The sequence below is a fragment of the Prionailurus bengalensis genome, chromosome B1 (genome assembly GCF_016509475.1).
Source record: "Prionailurus bengalensis isolate Pbe53 chromosome B1, Fcat_Pben_1.1_paternal_pri, whole genome shotgun sequence".
Classification (NCBI taxonomy): Eukaryota; Metazoa; Chordata; class Mammalia; order Carnivora; family Felidae; genus Prionailurus; species Prionailurus bengalensis.
This window is the reverse complement of record NC_057344.1, coordinates 134,694,833-134,716,729: the sequence shown is the minus strand read 5'-3', so window position 1 is coordinate 134,716,729 and position 21,897 is coordinate 134,694,833. Positions and strand designations below refer to the sequence as shown.

The 21,897-nt window shown below is 37.1% G+C and overlaps 1 protein-coding gene across 13 annotated transcripts in view; it reads left to right on the top strand.

Annotated features, from left to right (window-relative positions):
* PTPN13 (protein tyrosine phosphatase non-receptor type 13) overlaps positions 1 to 21,897 on the top strand; it is a 227,929-nt gene that overhangs the window by 74,191 nt on the left and 131,841 nt on the right. For all 13 annotated transcript variants that reach the window (XM_043572251.1, XM_043572248.1, XM_043572246.1 and 10 more), the window contains exon 3: positions 14,632 to 14,810. In XM_043572251.1, the coding sequence (XP_043428186.1) occupies positions 14,632 to 14,810 (179 nt within the window). The remainder of the gene's footprint in view (positions 1 to 14,631; positions 14,811 to 21,897) is intronic.

The following is a 21,897-nucleotide window of genomic DNA, read 5'->3' as shown; positions in this document are numbered from 1 at the left end:
GCCTGTGTGGCGCAGTCAATTAAGCGTCCGACTTCAGCCAGGTCACGATCTCGCGGTCCGTGAGTTCGAGCCCCGCGGCGGGCTCTGGGCTGATGGCTCAGAGCCTGGAGCCGGTTTCCAATTCTGTGTCTCCCTCTCTCTCTGCCCCTCCCCCATTCATGCTCTGTGTCTCTCTGTCCCAAAAATAAATAAACATTAAAAAAGTTTTTAAAAAAAAATAGTAAAACGGAAAATCATTGAAGAGTAATAACCTAGAGCAACAATGTCCAATGGCAATACAATATGTCATATATATATAATTTAAAATTATCTAGGAGCCACATTTCAAAAGGTTAAAAAAGAAATAGATGAAGTTAATTTTAATATATTTTGTTTTATCCAATATATTAAACTGTTCTAATATGTAACCAATATAAAAATATTAATAAGATATACACTTTTTTATACTAATGTAAAATCTGTTTTACACTCACAGCCCATCTGAATTCAGACTCTAAATTTCATCAAAATATTTAGGTTTTATACAATGATAAAAAAAATTTGTATACTCAAGTTGTTGTGAGCATACTTTTATTTGTTTGTTTGAAGTTTATTTACTTTTGAGAGAGAGAAAATAGGGGAGGGGCAGAGAGAGAAAATCCCATGCAGGCTCAGCATTGTCAGCAGAGAGCCCAACATAGGTCTGACTTCACGACTGTGAGATCATGACCTGAGCCTAAATCAAGAGTTGGATGCTTAAGTAAGGGAGCCACCCAGGGGCCCTGCAAGCATACTTTTTAAAGTTTCCCAGTAAATGATTAAATATTCATTTTAAAATTTAAATATAATGTAAAATTTAGTTCCTCAGTTATGCTAATCATATTTCTACTTCTTTAAAGCCGTATGTGGCTAATGGCTACTGTACTAGAATGTGCAGATAGAATTTAATGTCCTCCTAAACTGTGGTTGAAGAAACAGGTCAAAACAAAAGCATTTTCACATAAAAACTGAATATTTACCATCAACAAAACATCACTGAGGAAACTATTAAAAGATGTATCTCAGGAAGAAGGAAATGTAGCCCAAAAGGAAGAAGAACACTTCCAGAAGGAATGATAAGCAGAATAATTCATTAACTTGACAGTAACTCTAAATAGGCATTGGCTATATTAAAACATGAATAATAATGATGTCAAATTTAAAATTGTGAATAAAATAATGACATTTAGACTAGGATAGATGATAGAAGGCAAAACAGTTTAAGAGTTTGACTTATGAGAATGGTAGGTTTATTGACCATTTTTAGACCTTGCATAATCAAATATCCTTAAGATTTTGAAGGATAATCACAAAACAAAAAGAAATATAAAACTTCCAATATGGTAGAACCTCATGCACGAGAAGGGAGACAAAGCACTGAACTTCAAACTGATTTCCTGGTTTTGTAAACCTTTGCAGGAAATATAGAAAGTTCTTATGGATTAAAAGCCTTTGAGTAAATCTTTGTATAGTCTGTGCAGCTTTTAAAAGACCAAATCCTAACTAGTCTCTTTATATTACATTCCTAATTATCTGCAATCATAATTTTCTTGATTAACAGGGTGTATCAGTTGTCTTGACAAGCTACATCTTGCCTTGCCTTTTTAAAGCCACAATGAACAGGTCCTTCAAGTTAAATGTGTTGGAGCCAGACAACATTACCCCATTTTCTCCCTGGAAAGAAACTATAAAACATGAAATTAATATCTAGCATTCTTAAAATGAATAATGTCCCTTGCTTAACAAGTGTAACCACCCCCCACCCCCAGAAAATACACAGTCAATACACTGTTTTGATTTGAAATTTTTTTGGCTCTAGATGTGACAGACTATCTTATAAACTTAAAGTCATACAGGGCGCCTGGGTGGCTCAGTAGGTTGAGCCTCCGACTTCGGCTCAGGTAATGATCTTGCGGTCCGTGAGTTCGAGCCCCACGTCGGGCTCTGTGCTGACAGCTCAGAGCCTGGAGCCTGCTTTGGATTCTGTCTCCCTCTCTGCCCCTCCCCCACTCTTCTCGAGCGCACTCTCTCTCTCTGTCTCTGTCTCTCTTCCTCTCTCTCAAAAATAAACAAACATTAAAAAAAAAAAACGCTTAAAGTCATACATTTATGAAGGAAAGTTGCTACAGATCATGCTTTCTAGCCTCATCCTAGGCTGATAAATACGATTTTACTCACCATATATATTGTTTAAATTTTATAGTTACAGGATTTTAAAAAATATATATTGAGGTATAATATATATAGTAAAGAGCGCTATTCTTTTTCTTTTTTGTAACTGGATGTTTGTACCTCTTTATCGGCTTCACAAGAACATTATTGTTAATTGTACAGCCTGATGAATTTTATGAAAGTACACACCCATGTAACAACCACCCAGATCAAGATATAGAACATTTCCAGGACCTGATAACGTCTCCCTCATTCTTTCCTAGTCAATTATTTTTTTATAATGTTTATTTATTTTTGAGAGAGAGAAGGATCATGTGCAGGGGAGGGGCAGAGAGGAAGACACAGAATCCAAAGCAGGCTCCAGGTTCCAGTGGACAGCAGAGTCCAATGCGGGGCTCAAACCCACCAACCAGGAGATCACGACCTGAGCAGAAGGGGGATGCTTAACCGACTGAGCTGCCCAGGCGCCGCAGCCCTTTCTTTTTGAGTGTAGTTAACATACAATATTATATTAGTTTCAGGTATATAGCATGGTGATTCAACTTCTCTATATGTTATGCTATGCTCAACACAAATGTAGCTACCACCTGTTGCCATACAACACTCTTACAATGTTATTAAGTATACTGTGCTTTTTATTCCCATGACTTACTCATTCCATAACTGGAAGCCTGTATTCCCCACTTCCCATCACTAATTTGCCCACCCTCCACCTCCCTCCCTTCTGGCAGGCATCAGTTTATTCTCTGTATTTATAGATCTGATTCTGATTTTTTGTTTCTTTCTTTGTTTTTTAGTTTTCATGTATGAGTGAAGTGATAGGGTATGTGTCTTTCTTTTTCTGACATATTTCACTTAGCATAGTACCCTCTAGGTCATGTTGTCACTAATGGCAAGATCTCATCCGTTTTGTGGCTGGGTAATATTCTGGGGTGTGTGTGTGTGTGTGTGTGTGCGCGCGCGCGCGTGCGCATGCGCGCCACATTTCCTTATCCATTTGTCTATCAGTGGTCACTTATGTTACTTCCATATCTTGGTTATTGTAAATAATGCTACAGTAGACAGAGGAGTGCCTGTATCTTTTTGAATTAGTGTGTTCATTTTCTTTAGCTAAGTACCCAGTAGTAGAATTACTGGATCATATAGTGTTTCTATTTTTAATATTTTAAGGAACCTCCATACTATTCTCCACAGTGGCTGCACCAATTTACATTTCCACCAGTAATGCGTGGGGGGTTCCTTTTCTCCACATCATCCCAACGCTTGTTATTTCTTGTATGTTTTAACCATTCTGACAGGTGCAAGATGCTATCTGCTGTAGTTTTGATTTGCATTTCCCTGCTGGTTAGTGATGTTGACCATGTTTTCATTTATGTGTTGGCCTCTGTATTTAGAAAATGTCTTTTCAGGTCGTCTGTCCATTTTGTAATAAGATTGTTTGGGTTTTTTTGGTGTTGAGTTGTATAATTTCTTTTTATATTTTGGATATTAACTTGTTATTGGTTATATCATTTGCAAATATCTTCTTTTCAGTAGGTTGGCTTTTTATTTGTTGATGGCTTTCTTTTCTATGCAAAACCTTTTTATTTTGATGTAGTCCCAAGAGTTTATTTTTGCTTTTGTTTCCCTTGCCTTAGAAAATATACTTAGAAAAATGTTGCTACAGCTATGTCAAAGAAATTTTTCCCTGTGTTCTCTCTAGGATTTTTATGGTTCAGGTCTCAATCCATTTTGAATTTATTTTTGTGTATGGTGTAAGAAAGGTGTTTCTTCTTTTGCATGTAGCTGTCCAGTTATCCCAGCACCATTTGTTGAGGAGAGTCTTTTCCCAATTATTATATTCTTGCCTTCTTTGTTGTATATTAATTGGGCATGTAAGTATGGGTTTATTTCTTTTCCTAGATAATTCTTGGTTACCAAGAGTAATCATTATTATGGCATGTTACATAGATAGATTTTGCCTGAATTTAAACATCATACAAATAGAATCATACAATGTAAATTAAACTCTTTTCTATTTGATTTCTTTTAGTCAACATTTGAGATTTAACATTCTGTAACTAAGCTTTTTAAAGAAAGCATTCTACAATTCTCTATTCCTGTTCTCAGATACAGAAATTAAAAAGGGGCTTTATGTCTTGTATCATTTAGTAACAGGTTAAGATTTTTACCTTCTCGGGGTGATGTGTGTCAGTCATTCTTTACGTTTCCACAAGAAATGTTTCCTTTTGGAAATGGAACTGTTTACCATTAAAACATGCCTCCTTTTCCCTTTTCTCTTTGAGAAGGAAAAGTTCTTGAAAATATAAATAGGGAGGTTATATCTGAGGAGCAGCAGAGAATGGCATTAGTAAATACAAAAATATTTTTCATAAATAGCTTCAGATCATGGTTATGTGGAATCATGTCATCATACTTAAAGCCAGTTTCTCTCTGGAAAACTATATATTTCCTTCTTCTAGAAACCGAAAATATGCAGTAATCTTCATCGACCTTTTCATCCAGTTCTCCAGAGATAAAATAAATGCTAGTCACCCTTGATATTAGTTTTCCAGTCTTTGTATAAATTACAAGTCCTCGAAAGCAATTACAAGTTGCTGAGTTCATTCTTGAAAATGTGTAATCTTTTTTCCCCTGGTTTTATGCAGATAGCCGGAGTAGAAGAAGATGTTTTTTAGGAACTTGGAACTTTGTGTTGGGGGGAGAAAAAGTAAAACCTGCTATCTTATAATGGCCTTTACTATAAAATTCATTTCTGTTCCTAATTCCCTCCGTTATACTTTAATTTGGCAAAATATAATGCAGCTACTGTGTGATCTACAGAGACTGTCATGAAGTTGCTGGGTGGCAGTAGAAATGCCACTGCTTCAAGAAGATTAGCACTTGGTTCCAAAATTGTTCAGCGAGCAATATAATCAAGGCTTTAAATAGACTTTACCATTCAAGATGCACATTTTTGCAACTGCTTGAATGGAATGGTGAAATAAGATACGATTGATGTATTTTTTAAAAAATTTTTTGGGGCGCCTGGGTGGCGCAGTCGGTTAAGCGTCCGACTTCAGCCAGGTCACGATCTCGCGGTCCGTGAGTTCGAGCCCCGCGTCAGGCTCTGGGCTGATGGCTCGGAGCCTGGAGCCTGTTTCCGATTCTGTGTCTCCCTCTCTCTCTGCCTCTCCCCCGTTCATGCTCTGTCTCTCTCTGTCCCAAAAATAAATAAACGTTGAAAAAAAAAGAGCATGAACGGGGGAGGGGCAGAGAGAGAGGGAGACACAGAATCTGAAACAGTCTCCAGGCTCCGAGCCGTCAGCACAGAGCCCGAGGCGGGACTCGAACTCACAGACCTTGAGATCATGACCTAAGCCAAAGTTGGACACTCAACTGACTAAGCCACCCAGGCGGCCCCGATTGATGTGTTTTAAGAAAGAAACCATTTTCAAGCAAATTTGTCTTTAAGAAGTCTACAGCGTGAAAGATTACATATGTAGGAAATAGTGCTGCTCTTGCCGTTTGGACCCTCCTTCAGGAAATAAAAATTGCTATTAGTCCCAGGATCTTTTGTAGGTACAAGCTGTATGCTTAATGACACATGCATATATCAGACAGGGTAGGGGATCAGAGTGCTCACCACAAGGCTTAAGGAGATACAACACAGATCCTGCGTTTCTAGAAAGTGTTGAAGAAGAAACAGAATGCATAGGAAGTTCATTTGTAGTTTGCTTTACTTTGAGAACAAGAAAGAAAAAAACAAAAGTTAACTTTATTAGGTGGGTAAGGCAATTTCTTTCTAAATGCACAGTGAGATCTTCAGTTTGATGCCATTTATTCAGCTTCTTCCTTATAAATAGAAAAGAACTATTTAGGTCTCACTTCCAATCTAAAGTTATTTATGACAGCCATTCTGCCTTTCTAACACAAAATGACTTTATTATAATTTGGATAAAATAGTTACTTGGTAACGCTTTCTGATTTGCCATATCTCTACCTCACTTGTGGCATAAAGCGGAAAAAAAAATTTTAAGCATTAGGGTAGAATATAAAGGTATACATACTCCTCTCATGATGTTCTTACTATCAGTTAGTTGACATAAAAATGAGGCAAGCACAAGAAGCAAGTTGATTGAGCCATGATACCATTTTACTGACTCTGTTAAGGGCAGTAGTTCTCATATGTGTGTCGGATCAACTGGTATGGTTATCCGAATCCCCAGGAAGCTTTTAGAAAATACTGTGTAGAATCCTGTGCCCTGTCTCCAGAATCCACACCAAAATCCTGTGACTTAGGAGACAGGAGGCTTGTGTACTTTCTTAATTACCCCAACCCTCCTAAGGCAGATACTTCGTAAATTTGACTTTGTTTCAATATTCCGATTAACAAAACTGACACTTCCTTTGGATCATAGTTGGAAAAAATAACTGAAAATAATAAAGATTGGAGAATAAAATAAAGATCCAGAGTAATCTCTCAGTAAATAATTTAAAGTTCCAAAGAAAACTTTAGTTTTTTTGGAGGATTTTTTTTTCATAATGAAGCTCCAAAATAACCTTTTTTTTGGTGACCAGCAAAATGTAAATTGATAAATTATGGTCATAACAGAACAGGGCAGAAGGACACCTTTAAAAGATTGCGGACCTGTAGTATAGAGTTGGAATTGTAAACAAGTTCATTTTTTTCAAGTATCGCGATTATATTATTATGATAGCATTATACTTGATCGCTAAGAAATTCATAGTTCATATCCTTAAATCACTTACATTCTAGAAAAAAATGTGTAAAAACAGTGTTACAAAAGCATTTTTTTCAGTATTTTGACATATAATTTTTGGATTTGCAGGGGCTTTTTTGTTTTTGTTTTTAATTTTTTAAAAGTTTTTGAGAGAGCATGCAGGCAAGGGAGGGACGGAGGGAGGGAGGGAGAGAGACAGAGAGAGACAGAGAGAGACAGAGAGAGACAGAGAGGGAGAGAGAGAGAGAGAGAAAATTCCAAATAGGCTCCACACTGTCAGTGCAGAGCCCAACTTGGTGCTCAATCCCACAACCCTGGGATCATGACCTGAACCAAAATCAAAAGTCAGAATCTCAGCCAACTGAGCCACCCAGGCACCCTGGGTATGCAGGTTTTATTGATGAGCATAAAGAAAGTTGGTGGAAAAGGTAAACACCAAAGAAAAATGAAAAAGTAGGAACTTAACATATGAAAAGAATGAAGTGGGCAGCTTCCTCAGAATAAAGAATGAAAGAAGATGTGATAGGAACTGCTACTATTTCTTTCATGCTGTTTGGATCAGGTGGCCCGGAAATTTGCTGAAGAAGAGAGCAAATTCTTAAGACCAGTTTCCTTCTATACATATCGTCTAGCCATATATGCCCTGTTGCTTTTAATAATCGTAACCAATTTAGTTTTACTAATAGATTCTCTACATACCACCTTTGTTAAAATCAGATAGCACTGGTGTTTTGTTAAAGGTGCATGATTTGGAATTACCTCAAGAATCTTGCACGTACATAACAAAACAAAACTACTAGAAGTCTAATTGATCAGATGCCCTACCAAGATTCCAGTGGTTGTGGTTTGGATAGGTGGCTTACATGTGTTTAGTGTTTAAAAGCAAAAACGAAAAACGAATGTGTGTACTTGTGTGGGTAAGTGTCATCATTAAGAAATAAAAATGTCTTGGGGCGCCTGGGTGGCGCAGTCGGTTGAGCGTCCGACTTCAGCCAGGTCACGATCTCGCGGCCCGTGAGTTCGAGCCCCGCGTCGGGCTCTGGGCTGATGGCTCAGAGCCTGGAGCCTGTTTCCGATTCTGTGTCTCCCTCTCTCTCTGCCCCTCCCCCGTCCATGCTCTGTCTCTCTCTGTCCCAAAAATAAATAAATGTTGAAAAAAAAAAATTAAAAAAAAAAAAGAAAAAAAGAAATAAAAATGTCTTTTTTTTTCCTCTTCTAATGAAAAAAAACTCATAAAAATACATCAATTAGAGGGCCTGTCTGCATAATTTCATTTTATTGGCATGCTATAAAATTCTGTTACAAATAAAAATTTCTAAAACTGTATGCTGATACCATAGTTGATATGTGTACATTCAAATTAACATCATCTAATAATTCATGTCATACCTTAAGGCAATCAATTTCACATGAGTAGTTTACTCAGGAAGTACAAAGTGTATTGATTATAAATTTGGGTTTAAAAAAATTTTTTTAATGTTTATTTATTTTTGAGAGAGACAGAGACAGAATGCAAGTGGATTAGGGACAGAGAGAGAGAGGGAGACACAGAAGCAGAAGCAGGCTCCAGCCTATGAGCTGTCAGCACAGAGCCTGATGCGGGGCTCAAACTCAAGAGCTGTGAGATCATGACCTGAGCTGAAGTTGGTCGCTCAATCGACTGAGCCACCCAGGCACCCCTGATTATAAAGTTTTAAACTAGGTTTCCTAAATTTGAGGTCTATGCTAACTAGGAATACCATATAATAAATAAAACATTATAGAAGGTAGATTCCCCCAAGGAACTAAAGAAAAAAATAATATTTTATGATACCTTGTACTTTAAATCATCTCTATTTCTTATGACTTCTAGGTAAGAGATGCCAAAAAATTCCTAAAAATCTAATATTTTCTATTTTTCTGAAATTTACAGTACTTCTAATACAGGCACCTTCTTCCTTTGGAGAAAAAAAAAAAGCTAATAGGTGGTAGAAGATGACCTTAAAAATTTTTTTTTAATGTTTATTTGTTTTTGAGAGAGCGGGACGGTGTGAGCAAGGGAGGGGCAGAGAGCGAGGGAAACACAGAATCTGAAGCAGAGTCCAGGTCTGAGCTGTCAGCACAGAGCCTAACGCAGGGCTCGAACCCACGAACCATGAGATCATGACTTGAGCCAAAGTCAGACGCTCAACTGACTGAGCCACTGAGGCACCCTGAGATGAACTTTAAATAGTGTCTTTTTATTAGATGTACTGTCTACATCTGATATCTTCAGAGAAAAGACTTATTAAATAATAACAGCTACCACTTTTGTGTATGTGCTGCCAACGTGAGCATAACAGCTACTACTTTTGTATTGTACTTTCTGTGTGCCAGGAACAGTTCTAAGGGCTTTTTCCATGAATCCTCACAACAACCTTACCTACCTGAAGAAGTCGAGGCACAGAGAGGCTAGGAAACTTATTTAAGATCACAGTATAAGCTGTAAAGGTCAAACCTAAGATATTAACCTAGGGATTCTGGCTTCAGTCTAAACTCCTATCCATTGTACCATACTTCTGCTCTTAAATAAGACTACATCCTAAATTAACAGTCAGATACTAAAAGGAATGAAATGAAGCTTAGAGCTGTCTGGTGTGTTTCTAAGTCTCCTGGTTGAGTTTAGAGATTTTGATGATTAGCAAAGTCTGGGACCTATTGCACCAGAATATAAATTCTTGAGGACCAAAGGTTTGTAGGCATTTATTAAAAGAAAATATACATGATGTAAACATTAATGTCTTTGAAGACACTATCATTATTAATGTACACTATATAGATGTCTTAATTCCCATTATTTACACAATTTGTTCAAAACAGGATTGCTGTTCTATTCTAATTCATATTAGAAAAACTGAAGTTTTGGGGCGCCTGGGTGGCTCAGTCGGTTTAACGTCCGACTTTGGCTCAGGTCATGATCTCACAGCTCGTGAGAGTTCGAGCCCCGCGTCAGGCTCTGTTCTGACAGCTCAGAGCCTGGAGCCTACTTCTGCTTCTGTGTTTCCCTCTCTCTCTCTGCCCCTAACCTATTCGCATTCTGTCTGTCTCTCTCAAAAATAAATAAACATTAAAAAAAATTTTTTTTAAAGAAAAACTGAAGTTTTAAAAAAGTAGTAACAAAATTTATGAGGTATCAAATTTTTAATTGGGAATTGATCTATAGGATAGACTGTAATTTCCAGTAAATCTTAAATAATTTCTCACAAAGTTTTACTAATCGAGAAAATGTTGAAACATTCTAAACCAATTATTTTTTTCTGTTTGTGCATTGTTATAGCAGATGATTTATCTAACAATGTCTATGTTTGTATGCACATATGAACTGAATTTTTTAGAGAATTCTGTTTTATAGAATGAGTTCGTGAAATTCTTCGGAGTTTGGAACAGTGACCTCTGCATAGATTTTTGCCAATCACTCTAACAGAACATTTGGAAGTAGGACTACAATTTCTGTATATATATTTAAATAGGGAAAGGGATTTTTCAGGTCAAAATGATGTTGTTGTTCTAAGTCTTTAGATGATTTCCTGATACTTTTATTTAGTTCTGTTATCGTTTGTGTTACCAGTTATGATCATTTCCCTCTTAATGCCATAATTGAAAGGCTGAAAAATAAAATGAAGGGGACAATAGAAAGTAAGCTCCCTCAGGAGGAAAAAAAGTGTGGATATGGGTCTTAGTTTAAGGGAACGTCAGAAAGAAGCTCTAAGTAAGATGCTTCTTTGCATATCAGATTTTTGCTTATTTCTAACTTTGCCTCTAGCTGCTTGAAATTCTGTTTAAGCAACTTTTTTCTGTGGAATGTTGGTAAAAATCTATAAATAGAATCATTTGACTCCTGGAATCAGTTCACATCAGATTTACTGTTTCATAATAATAGCATTCTTGAGGATAATCATCACACAACTAAAACATTGTAGGACATCAAATTACAAGCTTCTGGAATTCCATTTTTAAATATTCTTTTGTTAGCATTCTGTGAAGGATTCTGAATGCATGTGCTTTAAATTCTTTCCTTGTAGTTAGACCAGGACAGTGAATTACACTCATTTGAACCAGTACCCTACCTCTCCTCACTTGCGGGTTTGCATGTGTGTATGTTTTGGGTATTTGACAACAATGCAGTGTGTTGTTGCAGCTGCTTTAGTTTTATTACAAGACATTTAAAAAACACATTTGAAAACAATGAAAATAATCCGTGTCATTCCTTTATGTGTGTGTGTTTTCTAACAAGCAAAAATATGACCAACCTTAGTAATTCTGTTTCTCACTGCTCTCTACCATTTCTCTGCCCAAAGTTCTTGCTGTTCCTTGTACAAACTTAATAATTTCCTGGCCACGTGTCTTTACTTTGGCTGTTTCTTTTCCTTGGAATCTCCCCCTTAACCATGGTCAAATCTTACTCATGTTAAACAGCCACATATAAAACAAAGAAATTAATTATTTCTTCATTGTAGTTAGAGTAATTATGCTGCCTCTAATACTCCCTTTGTATTCTTTTTTCTCAGATACCTCATGCTTTCTGTCTGTAATACTGTGGACTCTTGAGCAAATGACTTGTCGTGCTGAGAAGATTATGTTTAAATGTGAATAGTGTTTATAATAATGGCATACTTTACATAAACACAAACCTGTTGTACAAAGTACAATTTGAAAGATAAAGTTCTTGCCAGAGTAACAGTAGTTTTGCTGACCTTGGTTGTGCTCATAAATAAATCTCTTAATTTCAGACTGTTAAGCGATTATGGATTGCTTTCACCTTTTACAGTTTCTATACTGTGCTACCCTGTCAAGGATAGGGTTAGTCTGCGGCCTGGGATGAGGAGGAGAGTAGCAAACTCTTTTGGGTCTAAGTGGACACCAGTATCCAGTATGGCAGGACAGAACATAGCCTTTAGATTTCCGAGTGGCATTTATGCCTCTTGAGTTAGCTGTGATGTCCAATTATTTACAAATTCAAGTGGTAATGGATATACTAGAAATCATAATTCTATCCTCCAAATAAGGCTGACAGGAATTAGATACGAGAGTTAGAATCCCAGCTTCTTCTCTTAGCTTTAGGATTAGAAACTGGGCAGCTGTTTGGAAAGACTAACAAAAAGAATTATTTAAAATAGTGAGGTGGAGATTGGGAGTGATGAGTCAAAGAAGTGTGAGAGGGAGATTACAATACCATGCTTGCACAGATGCCCAAGAGAAGAACAACCTGTAGAAAAAAGACTGACAAGGGGCAGTCAGTCTTAATGTTGAAGTACCCCAGGGTACAATCCTTGTCCTTGATTTCTTTTCTATCTCAACTAATTTTTTGGTGAGTTTACCCAATCACAAGACGTTAAATACTGTCTAGTAGGCCAGTGACTCCCCAAATGTATGTCCAGTTCAGCCCTTTTTCCCAGTTCCAAATCCAGCTGCCTACTTGATACAGATCTAGTAGATACTAAATGTAGCAGATCCCATTCCAACCACCATCTTGCAAGCCCTACCTCAGCAACCTGTGCCATCCTGTATCTTCTCTACCTCAGTTGATGACCCTCCATCTTACCCATTACTAAGACCAAAATCTAGGAGTCATCCTGATTCTTCTCTTCCTCTTGCTTCACATCCAGTTTGTCAGGAAATTCTGTTGTCACTCCCTTTAAAATACATTCAGGTTTTAACAGGTTCTCCACCACCCCTACTGTTACTAAGATGGTTCTAGGCCATCAGTATCTCATATCAGATATTAGTGAATTGCCTTCCTTACTGGTCTCCTAAATTGCTAATTTGAAAGGAATTGGTTGTGGACTGTTTTATAAATATCTGTGACATGGGAAATACCAGTATTTCGGATAGCATCATTTGGCAAAGGAAATATTGTTCTTCCTTGTTTGAGTTCTCTTTAGTTTGATTGTGTAATATTTGTGCATGAAATACCCAAGAAGAAGCATTTAACAGAAAATGTGTAAAGTGGCTGTGAAAGACAACAATATACCTAGGTTTACCAGCTACAATGATTCATTAAAACATACGTTACCTTAAGAATTGTGAGCCATGTTTTTAGCGGTCTGATATGTGATTGGGTAGGACTGTAAGGATCATTGGTCTGTAACTCAGCTTTGGTGCAACGTAAGATGTGCTGACTGATCAAAGGATACATTCAAACACACTTTTCTCCCTTGACACAGTTATTAAAGACATGTTTCAGATTCATGAAAAATGCAGGAGAACATATAGTTGTCCTTTTAGTCTTCAAAAAAGGGATGAGTTTTAATAGTTTACTTTTTATTTCATTTTATTCTGATGGTCAGAATCTTGACCATAGGTAGAGGTTTAAAAGTCAGAAAGGATGGATGATTCAGTTCTAATAAAAGTTGTTTTCAGGAAAGAATAGGTACTATAGGATGTTTAACAAACTGTGCCATAAACTCTGGCAATTTCTTATGATTTGACTTAGATATCAGTACAACCTGTTCAGATTGCATAATAGCGGCATTGGCAGTCACAGGTCTTTTGTGACTTTATAGCAGTTTCTTGAGTCTGTGATCCAGTTCACATAGCAGTTACCTTAAAACTTATATTAAATTCCTTTTGAAATGGGAGGACAAAATAAAATTCCCTCTAATAAGTATATTTTGTTGAGCCTAATGTATACCTTTACTTTTGGGATAAGGCCTGCTAAAATCTAAGGAATTATTTTTTCAAAAGATTTTTTAATTTTTTCTTTATTTTGGAGAGAGAAAGAGTGTAAGTGGGGGGGGGGGAGGCAGAGAGAGAGAGAGAGAGAGAGAGAGAGAGAGAGAGAGAGAATCTTAAGCAGGCTCCCCACTCAGTGTGAAGCCCGATGCGAGGCTTGATCCCAAGATCCTGGGATCATGACCTGAGCCAAAACCAAGAATCAGATGCCCAACTGACTGAGCCACCCAGGTGCCCATAAGGAATTTTTTTTTTTTTAATGCTTTTAAACATGAGCTCTTAGGCACCACACAGGCAAGCATTGAAACAAAAAATTGTTAGAGACCCCAATGGTCACATTTGGTAGTACAGAAGCTGCCTGAACTTCTAGTGAAATGAACAAACACAAACAAAACAAAAATTAGAATTCAGACAAATACATATTTTGATGCAAAACAAGAGACTTTCATATAGTTGAGACTTTGCTAATTCCAAATCTGATGAATAGTCAAAGAAATTGTTTTTTATGTTTGACAACACTATAGTCTAAATCAGGAAATCTTAGTTAGCATAGGGTCCATAAAAGGGCTATAAGGAGATCCATGAATCTCTTTTGTGTACAGTTTTATATTTTTTATCCATTTCCATGAAAAAGAGACCACACTTTTCACCAGATCCTCAAAAGAATCCATGATCCCCCCCCAAAGTTTAAGAACTACTTGATCCTTGTGCACATTTGTATCACTGCAGTAAAGTTTTTGAACCACATTTAATTCTCATGACTGGCAGTGAAAATCTGTATTTCTACTTTCTAAGGTTTACCATCTAAGTTTTAAAAGATTAAGTCCAACCAAGGTGGTGTTGCTGGTAATGCTGGTAGCAGCAGATACGTGAAACCCACTCTGTTTGTAGCATATTGATTTGGTGTTTGTCTCTGTACTTGGACACAATATGCATAGGCTGGGATAGTCATTTAAATGATCTATACTTTGATTATAATTTTAAGCAGTTATTTTTTTTCTTTTTATTCTATGTGGTTACAAACCAGTAAGCGTAGCTGATCCTGCTGCCCTTGGTTTCATCATTTCTCCATGGTCTCTGCTGTTGCTGCCATCTGGTAGTGTGTCCTTTACAGATGAAAATATTTCCGATCAGGATCTTCGCACATTCACTGCACCAGAAGTTCTTCAAAATCAATCACTAACTTCTCTCTCGGATGTTGAAAAGGTAACTGTTAAATGTTTTTAGCTTGGTTTTGTTTTTTTATTTTGGGTGGGGGTAGGAAAAGTAAAAGACCCTGGGCTACCCGCCCTCCACCCTCTGAAAAAGAGCCACTGAATTTTAAATGATCATGTATTCCAAGAAGTGCGTATTTATTTTGTGTGAGAATAGTTTTATAAAAATTTATGGATCTAAGAAACAATATTTTTTATTAGTAAGGTGAGCCATTATTAAGTCATGTTTAAAAATACTAAATGCCTGCTGTGTTTAAAGTACTGTATTTGTGAGGAAGATGCAAAAATAACTAGAGAATTGATCCTGATCAATGTGTATAGAACAACCTGTAATATATGGATTAAAATAAATATACAGGGGTAGACTATTTTAGAATGTTGGAAGAGGAGCAGTTAATTTTTAGCTTAGAATGATATCACAGGAAAGGTAGCATTTGTGTTGGGCTATGAAGAATGAGTAGAATTTAGAAAAGTAAAAATAAGTAGATGTGAACATTCCACTCAAGGTTGTTGGTATATGCAATGATAAGAGATAAAAAATTGTCCACTATGATAAGGGAATGTTTGGTTAGACTAGCTAGGCTAGAGCATTAGGTACCTGGAAGCCTGTGGTTAAAGAGAAGGAGACTATTAAATCAGAATAAAGAAGACTTTGAATACCAGTACTTGAGACTTTCTTCTGAGGCATATTTTTAGGAGAGTGATTATGATGTGACTTGTGATTTTAGAGGGGAAGTTGACAAAAGTGTGGATAACTAATAAGATGAAATATTATATAGGGATTGTATTATATAGGAATATATACAATATACAAAGTCTATACTACACACATCTATACACACATAACAAAATGTATAGGAATTGTGTAGAAATCTAATAAGGGACTTTTAATAATCTGGGGAAAGAGCTGAAAATCATGTGATGCCTTAGGAATGTAAAGGCATGGATGAAAGGGATACAATGGAAGCAAAGTTCACAGTTTGACAATTCATTTGGTGGAACAATTAAGAAGGAAAAGTTCATGATGGAAATATCCAGTCTGAGGATGGCAATAGCATTGACATCAGAAGATCTCATTTCGTTGTCAAGGCTATGAAAAAATTTATATATACACACACACACACACATATATATATACACACACACACACACACACATATATATATAGTATATAGCAGGTTGTGATAATTTAGATATGGAACTTTGGAGAATTAAGAACTGGGTATGAATATTATTTCCCTTACATTATTCCACATAAGTGTAAAAACTAACATAATAATTTCCTGGTAGTAAAACCTAAAAGTTTGTGCATTTTTTTTTTAATGTTTATTTATTTTTGAGAGAGAGACAGAATGCAAGTGGGTTAGGGGCAGACAGAGAGGGAGACACAGAATCCGAAACAGGCTCCAGGCTGCAAGCTGTCAGCACAGAGCCCGACGCGGGGCTTGAGCTCACAAGCCGCGAGATCATGACCTGAGCTGAAGTCGGCCACTCAACCAACTGAGCCACCCAGGCGCCCCAAAAAGTTTGTGCATTTAAAATTTTGATATACATTGCCTAATTTCCATGTAAAAGGAATTGTACTAATTTATCCTTCCATCCTATCACTGTCAGTGAATGTTTCCCTTTTCAGAGAGGGAGAGAGAGAAGGAAAGAGGAGGAGAAAGTGTGTGTATTTGTGTATGTGTGTGTGCGTGCACACATGTGTATTGATTAAGCTAGAAGAAGGCATCTTGATTTGAGCCATTGTGTTTTTTTTTTTTTTTAATTTTTTTTTTCAACGTTTATTTATTTTTGGGACAGAGAGAGACAGAGCATGAACGGGCGAGGGGCAGAGAGAGAGGGAGACACAGAATCGGAAACAGGCTCCAGGCTCCGAGCCATCAGCCCAGAGCCTGACGCGGGGCTCGAACTCACGGACCGCGAGATCGTGACCTGGCTGAAGTCGGATGCTTAACCGACTGCGCCACCCAGGCGCCCCGAGCCATTGTGTTTCTAAAAGAAGACTAAATAGAATTGGTAGAAAATCCAGGTTTATCTACCCAGTTTATCTACTCCATGAACTGCTTAAGAATTTTGGGAGTGTTGGTCATTGTTATAGATCATGAGAGTATTCAAATGTACTGGTAGTGTTTTATTAAGCTGGATAGCATATATATAGTTATTTGCTGTTATTATTTAAATAGCATGCATTCATTCTGTACATTCTGTGTGTGTGGTTCATTTAATAATAAACTTTTAAAAGATATAAGGTAATTAGAACATTGGAAATAGGCATAGTGTGTGTGCAAATTATTTAACACTTGCTATCTCTAGATCTTAATTGAACTCCAGGATATCTACAAACCAGTGAAATGGCAAACTAAGTTTTGCATGTTTGAGCATGTTCAGAGAAGGGTGTCCATAACTTTATCAGTCTCTCAAGTGGATCTGGTGACCTCTGCAATAGAGTAAAGCCATGGATGTCTTAGTTTTGAAAACTTCTACTGAATTATAATAGGGTTTTTTCAAATTATGAAAAGTTTTGCACAGTGGTTTATGAATTCTTTCTGGAAGGCATTTAAAATCCACAATAGAAGAAAAAAGTGCTTAGTAAAACTTTTAGGTGCACAAGTGCCTTTCTAATTTGTGTAAGGCTTTCCCATTTTGCCCTGTGATGTCAGGATACCCAAACAAATAAAATGCCTTGTGTTTAGGTTCAATTGTTAGAGCACATGGTTGAGAAAGTGATTGAAGCCTGCCTGTTAACTAGACTAAGTTTTAGGAGCCAGAGCTGAGATGGGATGGGTGTGGTATTGTTGCCATTACTGTGGTAAAGTAAAGTTGATTTATTTGTGAATCTAATGGTAACTTCTGTTTACCTCATGCCTTAAAAGCTCCAGTGCAATTCTAAGTTCTATTTTCTTTGAAGAAAATCAAAGACAAGTTTTTTGATCCCATTCCTGTTTGCAATATAAGTATAAAGCAAAGGTCAGAGGAGTAGTCTTATATTCTAGTATTCTCTTTGGGGAGTGGAGCAAAAGGAATTACATTTATTTGACCACTAATGGCCAATAAATTCATGGAAACTTACTAATTTCACATTGTGGTGTGAAAATTAAAATTAAAAAGCACTATTCTAGTATTATGATTTTAATGGGGCAGGGGTGTACTGAAAAAGAGGACGGTAACTGCATTTCACAACTTTTATGAGTTAAGGATATGTCATTAACTAGTATGCAATACATTCTTGCTATTGATAGTATATAATATATCAATATTTTTTTAAATAATACTCGATGCCTAGCACAGTATTGTGAATAACAATGAGTATTTGGTAAGATCTTGATGCATAAAAATGTTTTCTTCATTCAATGGAACTTGTTTTGTAAACTGTATATGTACAGCTGTATGAAAAAATTTACCTCAACTACCAGCTCTATAAATAGGCACTTTCACTTATTTGCCTTAAAGTTTTACTTTTCAAGATAACATGCCTCTTTAAAAACTCGACAGGTTTATACAGGTCACACCAAGATTTTTGATCCTCTGGCTTTTCTGTCTTACTGGTAATTGTTCACTTCCTGCTTGCATGGTACATGCTGTGCTTAATTTGGCAGTTCTTTTGAAATCAATTTGATGGGATTGGAACCTGAGACAAATTCTTGTTGTGATTTGTCTTCAAGAATATTGATATACTCCAGGGATTTGTACTATATCCCTGATAAACTAAAGGAATCTTAGTTTAAGTGTTTATTGCCACTAATTTGTAATCTAAATATCAGGAATTGTGGCCCCTATCATCTCTGTTCTTCTTGAAAATCAAGGGTCATCTTTATAAGAACAATACTGGAAATTTGCTTCTCCAACCTTAGCAGAAGCTTCAACTGAACTTGTCAAAAAAGACCAGGGGCGCCTGGCTGGCTCAGTTGGTGGACTGTGTGACTTTTGATCTTGGGGTTGTAAGTTCGAGCCCCACATTTGGTAGAGATTACTTAAAAATAAAATCTTTAGGAGTGCCTGGATGGCTCAGTAGGTTAAGCATCCAAATCTTGATTTCAGCTCAGGTCATGATCTCACAGTTTGTGGGATTGAGCCAGCATTGAGCTCTGCACTGACAGCACAGAACTTGCTTGGAATTCTCTCTCTTCTCTGTCTCTGCCCCTCCCCCTGCCCATGCACGCACTCTCACTCTCTCAAAATAAATAAACATTATAATTAATTAATTAATTAATTAAATCTTAAAAAAAAAAGAAGACCGAATATCTTTACCCCATTATACTATACTTACTCCATATTAAATCTTATTAATGCATCCTTTCTCCCCTCCTTCTCATTTGTTTATTCATTCACCCATAAATTTGATAAGTATACTTATTATATGACAGGCACTATGCAGATCACTAAAGAAGAAACTCCAGGACTGTCTAGTACCAGAGTCCAATATGCAGTAACACAATTAGATTGAAAACTTTAAATACTGGGATTGTGGAGATGTCTACCTCACACCTACTAGGATGGCAGCTATCAAAAGAACAGAAAATAGTGTTAATCAAGGATGCAGAGAAATTGGAACCTTTGTGTACTGTTTTTAGGAATGTAAAATGATGCAACCAATATGGAAAACAGTACAGAGTTTCCTGTGTGATTACTGTGTAATCCAATAATCTCACCTCTGGGTACATATCCAAAAGAATTCAAAGCAAGATCTTGAAGAGATATTTGCATACCCATGTTTATTGCAGCTGTATTCTTAATACCCAAGAAGTTGAAGCAACTCAAATGTCCATTGATGGATGAGTGGATAAAGAAAATGTGGCACGGGTAAATGTGGCAGGGGTAACTCAGTCGTTTAGGCATCCGTCTTCGATTCAGGTCATGATCTTGCGGTTCATGAGTTCAAGACCCACATCGGATTCTGCTGACAGCTCAGAGCCTGGAGACTGCTTCAGATTCCATGTCTCCCCCTGTCTCTTCCCCTCCACCACTCATGCTCTGTCTCTCTCTCAAAGATGAACATTTAAAAAAAAATGTGGCATATACATCCAATGGAGTATTATGCAGCCTTTAAAAAGAAGGAAATCCTGTCACATGCTGCAACATGGGTGACCCTTTGGACATTATGCTAAACAAATAAGCCAATCACAAAAAGACAAATACTCTCTGATTATACTCATGTTACATATATAAACTAGTCAGACCTTAGAAACAGAAAGTAGAAATGTAGTTACCCAAGGCTGGTGAGTGGCTGAAGGAGGAATTTATGTTTAGTATATACAGAGTTTCAGTTTTGCAAGATAAAAAACTTTGAGAGATCTGGCATACAACAAAGTGAATATGCTAAAACTGCTGAACTGTACACTTAAAAATGATTAAAATGGTAAATTTAATGTTATATTTTGTACCACAATTTTTTAAAGAGTCAAATGCTATGGTTGTGATAGGTACGGAGCTCTATACAAATTTAGTTCTTTTTATTTTTTTTTAATTTTAATTTTTTTTTTTTTTTACTGTTTTTATTTGTTTTTGAGGCAGAGAGAGACAGAGCATGAGTGGGGGAGGGGCAGAGACAGAGGGAGACACAGAATCGGAAGCGGGCTCCAGGCTCTGACCTGTCAGCACAGAGCCCGACGCGGGGCTCGAACTCACGGAGTGTGAGATCATGACCTGAGCTGAAGTCGGACGCTCAACCGACTGAGCCACCCAGGCGCCCCTAAATTTAGTTCTTTTTAAAGTATCATCACCTCGGGGCGCCTGGGTGGCGCAGTCGGTTAAGCGTCCGACTTCAGCCAGGTCACGATCTCCCGGTCCGTGAGTTCGAGCCCCGCGTCGGGCTCTGGGCTGATGGCTCAGAGCCTGGAGCCTGTTTCCGATTCTGTGTCTCCCTCTCTCTCTGCCCCTCCCTCGTTCATGCTCTGTCTCTCTCTGTCCCAAAAATAAATAAACGTTGAAAAAAAAAATTTTTTTAATAAAAAATAAAAATAAAGTATCATCACCTCAATATACCATGTTCCACTAGCTAATAAACTAATCTCTGATAATATGTTATTCAGAGCTAATGGCATTATGTGGTACTCTTGTCAGGTAATATAGTTTCATCATATTAGTCTTTTAGTATATAGGGTCTTATATACTTGAATAATTCTTACGATGGAAACTTAAACCATGAAAGACAGACACAGGAGACCGAAATAGACCCTGAAATATCCCATTTCAGCAGATTCCTGAGGCCAGTCTATAATGAGTGGGTCTCTTTCAGATACTCATGGTCTGTAGTGTATATAAACTAATGTTTCAAGCCCTACAATAGCTTAGAGTAAACTAAGTTGTCAGATAGGTTAAGATAGTAGTATCTATCAGAAACTAGCTGAATGTACTTCTCAAATATCTAAAGTGTGGTGAGATGTAGAAGGTAATGGGTGAGGGGAACAGGTTAATTTTAAAACTAGAAAATGCCAACCTGCTGATTTGAGATTTCAAAATAATTGGGGGTGGGGGGGAGGTACCCCCTCCCAGGAAGTACAGAAAGAAGAGAAGAGTTATGACCAAGTAAATTTTTACAATTGTTTTATATATTGGGATCCTAACGCATGATACCCTTCAAAGTCAAAGGAATGGATTCAGGAAGCCATTAAAATTTTTTTAATTATATGCCAAGAAAATATGAATACATATATTTTTCTGGATAGAGGGCTCTCAGCTTTTATCAGATTCTTGTTTATTTTTATTTATTTTTTATATGAAATTTATTGTCAAATTGGTTTCCTCTTTTTTAAAGGCTAAACATCCATGACTATCTGCTGCTAGCTCCCAAACTTATGTATCTTTTTTTTTTAATGCTTATTCATTTTTTCAGAGACAGACCATGAGCAGGGGAGGGGCTGAGAGAGAGGGAGACACAGAATCTGAAGCAGGCTCCAGGCTCTGAGCTGTCAGCATAGAGCCTGATGCAGGTCTTGAACCCACAAACCGCAAGATCATGACCCAAGCCAATATCGAACACCCAACCAACTGAGCCACCCAGGCACCCCTCAAGTTTATATATTTTTAACACAAAGCTCTTTAATTTAAATATACACCCACATGTTAGATATCTTCAC